An 8,603-nucleotide genomic window follows, 5' to 3' on the forward strand; every position below is an offset into this window, starting at 1 on the left:
ATTCAACCAACGTGTTTCCAAACGACAGAAAATAAGCCAAGCTGCAAGCCTTACGCACACAGCTGCTGTCATTACGCCATACGTTTCCTTGCTTCAGAAAACCCCTCCCCCACCTGCTAATAAGGCCGTCATATGACTTGGCCAGAGCACTAATCACACCGATGTTTATCTGGGTGAATAAGTAAAGGGATTCCTGCATACGGCACAAGGTCTGTGTCATAAACGGATGAGCCGAACAGACCTCGGTTTCTGAAAAGCAGTGGTGCTGTTTGAGAGATCTGGGCAGTAGGTACGTGGATGGAGTGAGACTCATGTACTCTAAGCCCTTGTCAGGCTCACGTGTTGCTTCTCTGCAGACGTGTGGTGCGCGTCAGGGCACCAGGCAGTAACGGATTATGGGAGATTTTTGTCCGTTCTCATCCACAACTCGGTCTATCAACTCAAGTCTCCTCGTTTGTGGCAACCAATTAAACACAGCCCAAGTAAACGGTTGCCTAGCTACTACATCAAGCTCCCGGTCAAAACCACCAATGAGCGAGCATTTCAGCAACACCACTTCAACCTACCTTTTTTTTTCCCCAATAAACAAATGGCCTCAAAATGTGTTGCAGGTAAAAGTTACAACTTTTTTGAAATAGCAGAATTGACTAATTTAACGATGTTTGTGATATTAGCGCTTTTAATTCTTCTATTAATGTCAATCAATGAATGGCTTGTCCTGAGAAAGACAAACTGGGAGCAAGTAAATATATAACACTGCTTTATAACCTTATGGTAATTACCCCTCCATTTGGATATGGATTCTTACATACATGTATAGGTCTCTTATACTGACCAAGGTACATTTATTTGATCAAAAACACTGTAATATCAATATTGTGATGGCAAAGCAGCCATAAGTCCAGTCTTCAGAAAGTCCTTTTTGAAGTAAAGTGAATACAGAAAGGGTATTACATACTTATTTCCGTCCATAAATATAAAAACTCAAATTTATTAACTCGTACGATATATTTAGGATTAATTATTTGCCACTTACTTAGTAGCGCTAAGAATCATTAACAGAACCGCTGAGGAACAAAAATTCATTAAGGGGAATCTGAATCATAGCATTAAATTAAATCATTAGATTCCCATCCCCTGCGAATTAATCAATTTAAGTTGAACTGGAATTAAACGGCCCCACATCAGCGAAAGTTGAGGGAGCATTAAACCGAGCATGCATCTCAAACAAGACATGGATGAATTGAATATATAGAGCTGCACCGGGATGACAGGAAACACACCTTTCCTTCCAGAATCTCTGTATTAGCAGATTCCGTCAAACCCCCCCTTCGCTCTGTTAACAGGATGGCTGAAGCTCAGTCCGGTCTCTTAATTGGCCCGGTCTGCTAGAGACGAGCACTCAACAAAGAAAATGGCTGTGCCATAAACAAGACCCTCACTGTCCGTGCTCCCCCACTTAATTTCACATTAGCTGCATGGAAAACTGCAATTCAGCAAATCCAGGAAGGCAGAAAGACATACTGCACCAGACACTTCACTTACTAACCTTCTGCCGTTATGACAAACGAGCTTCTCCAAGCTGCTGAGGCAGGTACAATTAGACATAACGCAGCCGACCAAAACTACAACAAGCTAAAGCAGAATAGCGCTCATTTCATTTAAGAAAACGCTAATCGTTGAACACTCGGCGAGCGCCGTCAGAATTTCACACGGCAATAAAAATCAAGTTTACTATCAGCTAAATTGACCCAGAATCCTTTTCGGTGTATGACTCGGCTTACAGGCCTTTCCGACATTCCCACAATACCGCAAGTTTTCCCATTTTTAAGGCCCTCAACATTCAAATGAGAGAAATGAACACATGCCGGTGGATATATCCAACCTATAGCAAGAGCCGCGGGGCATCTAAACACACCTTAAATCAGTCTGCACTGGAAAAATCCATTTTCCTTTCTTCAACTGAAATGACTAAAAAAAAAAAAATTCCTTTTTTTCCTTTTAAGCGCCATCTATTTTTTCTCTAATCAAAAGCAGCTTTCGTCTTCAGGAGCCGCACAACAAAGCATGTAGCCGAGTTCTGCGACACCACATGGTCCTGATAAACACATGCCTGCACAAAAAGGTTCACAAAATTATTGCAAAACTGCAGGTGGGACTATTTGCCAGATTTGTGCTGCAGGGCACAGCACGTATTCTCATGCGTCTCTTCAGGTTCTGAGGAAAAACAAGGCTGGACAGAGGCAGAGGCAAACACTTTTGCATGCTTTTAAACACGAACACACTGGGCTCTATATGAAGGCCCACGACCATCCCAGCAGGCAAGGTTTTAAAAACACGGCTACTGAGCTAAACAGGTCTGTATAGAGCGGCCATCAGGGGAGTTTAGTTTCCTTTCCCATGTTGACGTATTTCCTAATAAAACGATGGAGACATATTTATCAAAACGGACTTGTCCTTTTTTTAAAAAGCCTTTGGTCCAAGTCATAGCCATGAATTTTGGCCTACTGTTTTGTTATATATATATATATATATATATATATATATATATATATATATATATATATATATATATATATATGTTGAAAGTCAGCAGTAGTGATCAAATGGGTTGTTATAAGTTGATGCTGATACCTGAAACCAATGTAATTATTATTTACTCAGATTTAATTAAAACTGTCCATTGAGTCTGAACCCAACAAATAACTACTCCTGTAAACAATTTAAAGTAACATGGTAAAAATGGACAAATACAAGCTAATAAATCGGCCTGATCACTATATGTGTGTAGTGATAGTCACAAGCAGGTGGTAATAGGGGGAGATCATTTTAGTGGACAAATGCAAAATGAATCATCAACATTTCTGGTCCGTTTTCCCAGATGACTGAGGTAATCCCTCAACTTTTACAAGCATGCAACCACACTGACGGCCTCAAATGAACAAACAAGGACTAAAAGCCACAAAACGTGGATTATAACAACATGAACGGCTTCAGGAGACGACGTGTTTTCAGTGAACGCAGGGCGAAATTAAACAAAGCACTTCATACGCCAAAAGAGTGCTGAATCAAATACCTTACCTCTCGCTGACAGTTTCTTTGTGTTAATAATTTTAGCAGCATATTCCTGGCCGGTGGATTTTTTCACGCATCTCCGCACCACGGAGAAGGCACCCCTGCGAATCGAAAAACACACAAAGCTTAATTTACCTCAAAAGTAAAAGACGCACACGGCTCTGGTAAACTTGGGAGAGCTGTCGGTCATGGATGAGGTAGCGGTGATCCCAATTTTAAATTAGTGAGGAGTAGTCCCACAGCTTGCTTCAAAAATAAGATTCATGATATGTTCTTAAACGCTGTTTATTAAGAGTTACCATTCAAGGTGCTTATTGTAATTTTATGCAACCAATTTAATGCGTAGCTCAGTTACGTTTACGTGATTCTACACTAACATTAATTTAGCGAGCCGAGAACCCTTGAACCGATTAGTGAACGAATCATTCCGATTCACTGACAAGATTCGACACACAATAAAAGATTCGGACATCGCGAGACCTTTAAATGTGATAAAAAAAGAAGTGAATGCTCTCACGTCTGCGCACAATTAGACTTAATACAACGCTGAATACTACAATTCTAACATTAGCCTGTAAAAATGGGCGGCGTGCACAGCACTTCGCATCTGCATGTCAGTAATGCTCTTCCCAAAAGTGAGATTGAATTCTCAGAAAGGCGTCACTGCTCATTTATTGATTTTATAATCCCTCTTTATCGCTCCCCTCCTAAGATATTAAAGTGTGATTAACTGTCTGCGCGACACACTCGATATTTCATTGTAAAATCAAGCACGCGGCCACATATTCTTCAGCGCGCTACATAGTGCACTACGCCGCGATCATTTCAAGCGGCTGCAGAACAACGCGATTTACGAGTTTGTAACGAGCACAGAACGATCCGCGTTGTGAACGTCAGGAAAAGTGGCGGCCAGATACCCAAAGTAAGCGAGAAAACCTCCCCGTCCATCAGCGAGCCCTTAAAATAAAACAAGGCGTGAACACAAAACACGGCGAGCGCTGTATTCGGCGCCCTACACCAGAGGCACGTTACTCAAAAGCACCACAGCCCTTTAAACCTGACATTAACGACGCTTCGAGCTCGGATCCGCACACGGGGAGGGGGAAGGCTCGGTCGGATCAAGTCCAGGACTCGGTGCAGTACTCGGTCCCGGTCTTGATCCGATCGAGCCCCCCGCGCGTGGCTCTCGGAGAGGTTTACGAGTCGCTTTTGCAAGTCGTCGTCCACCCCCCCACCCGCTGTCAACATCCAAATAAAAGAATGGAACAAAACAAACAAGAGTAACTTGCGCCGATGACGTCACACCGCTACAACGTCGCGCGCACTTACTTTCCCAGCTCTTCGTAAAGCTGATACTCGTCCGTAAACCTGGTCGAGGTTACGATTGTAGCCATGTTGTGTGTGCGTGCGGGGAAGGGGGTCGATGCCTCTGCTGCTGCGGTTCGGGTTTCGGGAGGAGAATCTCATGTGTTCCAGAGAGAGAAAAAAGAGAGATACAGACGGGGGTGGAGAGAAAACCGCGCGAGATATCGCGAGACTTCCCTGCAATCAGCAAAGTCACGGGTGGGGTGACAGACTGACGGATCTTTTCATTAATATATGCGTATTAACGACGGCCAGAGTGATTCCTGTTCGTGATATCCAACGAGAAATATTTAGCTGGTTAAATGGTGTAAATAGGCAAGCTTAAAAAATAAAAAGGTGTCAGTAGAGAACACGTCTACACGTCAGCGTATAATAAAGCAACACGACGCAATATTGAATAAATGATTATATGTAATTTGATCAATATTGTCTGCAATCTGTAAGGTTATATATGTAATCTGTTATCTAATCTGCTGTCTGTTTTACCATTAAAACGTTTGGGATTGGAAAATTGTTTTAATTTATTTATTTATTATTTTAAGTATCTCATGCTCATTTAGGTGATGAAAAAATAAGTAAAAACATATATATATATATATATATATATATATATATATATATATATATATATATATATATATATATATATGTATATATATAACTATTATTCCAGTTTTCAATGTCACAAGATCATTCATAAAACATTTTAAAATGATTTCTGCATCTTAACATTTATTTATTTATTTGATGTTTTTTGGTCCTGTGATAATTTCTTTTAGGATTAATTGATTCATGAAATAAAATTCAAAATTTATTCCAAATAGAACTCTTTTGTAACAATATACACTTAAAGTTTGTGGTCAGTATGTTTGTTATTCAACTAGGATATGTTAAATAGATACAAATATATATTACTCATATTTATAAAATTTATTTAGTCCTTGAGAAGTATCAACACCTCTTTTGGTATTTTATCCATTACAAATGACATTTCCCAGAATGCTTAGAAATTTTATAACATAACTATAGTTTTGTATTATAATAATAAAAGACCAACAGACTGAATGACGTAAAAGAGCCAAAATAGCTGGAAGTAAGCAATGTCCCTTCTCTTTCTCACACGCATACACACACGCAAATGCGCGCACACACACACACACACACCCTCTGAAGTTTGATTTCTATTTTTGGTTAGGTACTTTGTTGTGTTTATGTTTTTTTATGAACAATCTGAAAACATTTAGCTAGTTCCAGTTTTAATATGTTTTTAAAGTAAGGTGTGTCCTCAGGATAATGACTTTTATTTCACTTCTTTCCAGCAGGACTTTCTGTTATTTCATTACATTAAAAAAGCCACTTTAGAATGTAAGAATATGCATAATCAAATACATAAAAAATGTAGTATGTATGTATATATATATATATATATATATATATATATATATATATATATATATATATATATATATATATATATATATACACACACACACACACACACATACATACACACACATACACATACAAGTCTTGGGTTTGTTTTTTTCTCTCATTTATAGTCTGTATTTAGTCATAACAGCACACAGCCTAGTATAATAAAGATTTAGTTTAAATAGTTGTAGATGAATAATAGCTCATCAGATGACAGGTCACTCAATACACATTGCTTTTTCTTCCATTTAAATATGAGAGTACTTTAAATCATTGGCCATAATGCTCTTATAAAGCCTTCCGCATGCTCCAAATGCACTTTCAAAAAGACTTTTCTTGTCAGGTTATCTCACCTTATAAGTGCTCTATTCCTTCGCTCAAGGGACAGTGTGTTCACGCCACATCGCAAAGATGAAAGTCTGCTCTCCATTTAAAGTGTAAAGAGTTTAATCATGGAAATAAATGAGAGAGGATCAGTACGTACGTCTAAATCATAAAGTTTGTTGGCTGCCGTAGATCCGTTTTTGAAGAAGATGAATTTGTGGTAAAAAATCATTAGATTGAGTCATAATTAGCATTCAGTAGTTTGCAAAGTAAATTTAGTTATGGGATCCTAAATAAAGCTTATTTTGCAAAAACGGTTCCATAAGATGCTGTTATGTGTCATTAGATTGTCGATGTTCTTTAGTGAGCTCTCGTTTATTGGCCTGTGTAATCACTAAATACTACCAGCATTCATAATTGATGCAGTTTTACTGTTCATCTGAAATATTCAGCACTTCCATTAGTCCGTCATAAACATAAATCTAGTGGTCCACAAGAATGCATTCCGTTCATTTAAATTCTGAAACTGTAGAGATTTTATTTTTTATTCAAATCAGCAAAAAAGAATATGACAACAACGGTATTATATATTGTTCTTCTTCTTTGCTTTTAAAAGGATCACCAAAAAAAGGGTAAAATGTTGACCAGGTATGGAAAAAAGAACAATGTCTATTTTTTGGAAGTAAAAAGATTCAGTCATCTTATAATTTACAATGAAAAATGTAAATTGACAATTCCAGAAACCAGGAACGATTTAATGAAACAATGTGACATAAAAATAATATACAGTAAAATATTTATATTTCTATAAAATACTTCTCATTTTCACATATATATACACACACACACTGTAAAAAGGAAGCAGTCAGTTAAAGAAGTGAGGAAACATATTGCCTTTAAAATTATTTTAAGAAACTTCATACATACTTCATATATATATATAGTATTTTCAGGCTTTTAGATTTAATTATTTTAACTAAATAATTAACTTTAACTTTAAATAATTAACTTTCAAAATTGAAAATATTTTAATATACATAGATGGTTTTGAAAATTCAATATTTAGTGCCTATTTTCATAAACTGAGGTTTCAAACATCACAAGTAAATCACTCATCTCATACATTAGAAATGTTGAATATTTCATAGTATATAAAATTGTGTATGAATGTGTGTTTCCATGCGTTTCAAGCTTTCTCTCCATCTCGAAGACAAGAGCTGAACTCTGTGCTCCTAATTTCAGTCTGGTGAAAATAAGCCCATTGATCTCTATTGATTGATGACTAATTTATGTTCCTCCATCCAGAGTGTTACGTCTTGCAGCATGAGTTGCACTGTGGGGAGTTTACTTCATTTGGCTGCCATTGTAGAGACTTTGCACACAAGTCAGCCGATTCAGATCAACATCAGAACTACAAATACTGCTGCCATAATCACTCTGAATACACAGTTTGGGGTAATGGGTTTGAAATTTGAATTTTATATCCTGAGTGATGTTGTGTGCATACTTGAAAATATTCTGAAATGCACAAATGTATTATGACGTCGGATAATTTGCGTGTTAGCATGTTCAGGTTAAGCTGGTAATATGATTGGCTGGATGTGTTCTGTGTGTGATATCTCTGCATATATTCTGATAAGGCAATGTGGGCAGGTGTCAGAGAAAAGGCACACAAGTAGCTTTCTGCTGCATATAACGTCGCCTATTCGTTTTTATATTTTTGTTCTGATTTCAAACGGTCAGTCTTAAACTTTAGTAATTTTGTGTGTGTGTTTTTGTAGCTTAGTGGGGTTTTTCTGCCTACATAGATTTTATTCTTATGTTTCTGTTTTACTTTTAGTTGTTAAATTGAGCTGAATTATGAAATTAAATGAAAATGAAAAAAATTTACTTTGGCAACTAGCTTAAGGGGTTTTTTTTTACAATTAATTGTATTTGTTTTTATTCCCGTTAACATTTATTTCAAGTAATGAAATTCATTAAAGTTTCATTCTATTTTTAAATGGTTTTAATTGTAGTATCGTTTTTTATCGTAGTTTCTTTTCTACTTTAATACTTCTGAGTGTACTTCACGGTAGAATTCCTGAATGAAAGCCACGTGGCTGGCGTTAAAGAGCAGTCGCCCAGGCCTAACTGTTTTAACACTGCATCAGGTAGTGTTGCAAACATGTTGGCACATGTACTTCCTTCTTAACCTAAACGTCAAGGATGTTTAGTATGTGACTTCTACATGTTGCCAGCGTGAGAGCAGAGTGAACGAGAGAGAAAGAGTGCGAAAGAGATCGAAAGTGACAGTGAGAGAGAGAGAGATGCTAACAGCTTGCAACAACAGAAGAGTGAGCTTTTCTCAGCTGTTAATGTCACTGGCTCTAATTTTCTGACATGTCACTGGGGAAGACGCTGAACTC

At 37.5% G+C, this 8,603-nt stretch overlaps 1 protein-coding gene across 15 annotated transcripts in view; it reads right to left on the reverse strand.

Annotated features, from left to right (window-relative positions):
* Positions 1-4,592, reverse strand: part of camk2g1 (calcium/calmodulin-dependent protein kinase (CaM kinase) II gamma 1) — a 63,780-nt gene extending 59,188 nt beyond the window's left edge. For 5 of the 15 annotated variants that reach the window (XM_043253043.1, XM_043253041.1, XM_043253040.1 and 2 more), the window contains exons 1-2: positions 4,405-4,592; positions 3,082-3,176 (exon numbers count right to left, since the gene is read on the reverse strand). In XM_043253043.1, the coding sequence (XP_043108978.1) occupies positions 3,082-3,176; positions 4,405-4,469 (160 nt within the window). In that variant the 5' untranslated portion in view covers positions 4,470-4,592. The remainder of the gene's footprint in view (positions 1-3,081; positions 3,177-4,404) is intronic. The other 10 variants (XM_043253045.1, XM_043253051.1, XM_043253050.1 and 7 more) reach the window with 3 other exon arrangements.
* Positions 4,593-8,603: the final 4,011 nt, after the last annotated feature.

Source organism: Puntigrus tetrazona, chromosome 12 (assembly GCF_018831695.1).
Source record: "Puntigrus tetrazona isolate hp1 chromosome 12, ASM1883169v1, whole genome shotgun sequence".
NCBI classification, from domain to species: domain Eukaryota; kingdom Metazoa; phylum Chordata; class Actinopteri; order Cypriniformes; family Cyprinidae; genus Puntigrus; species Puntigrus tetrazona.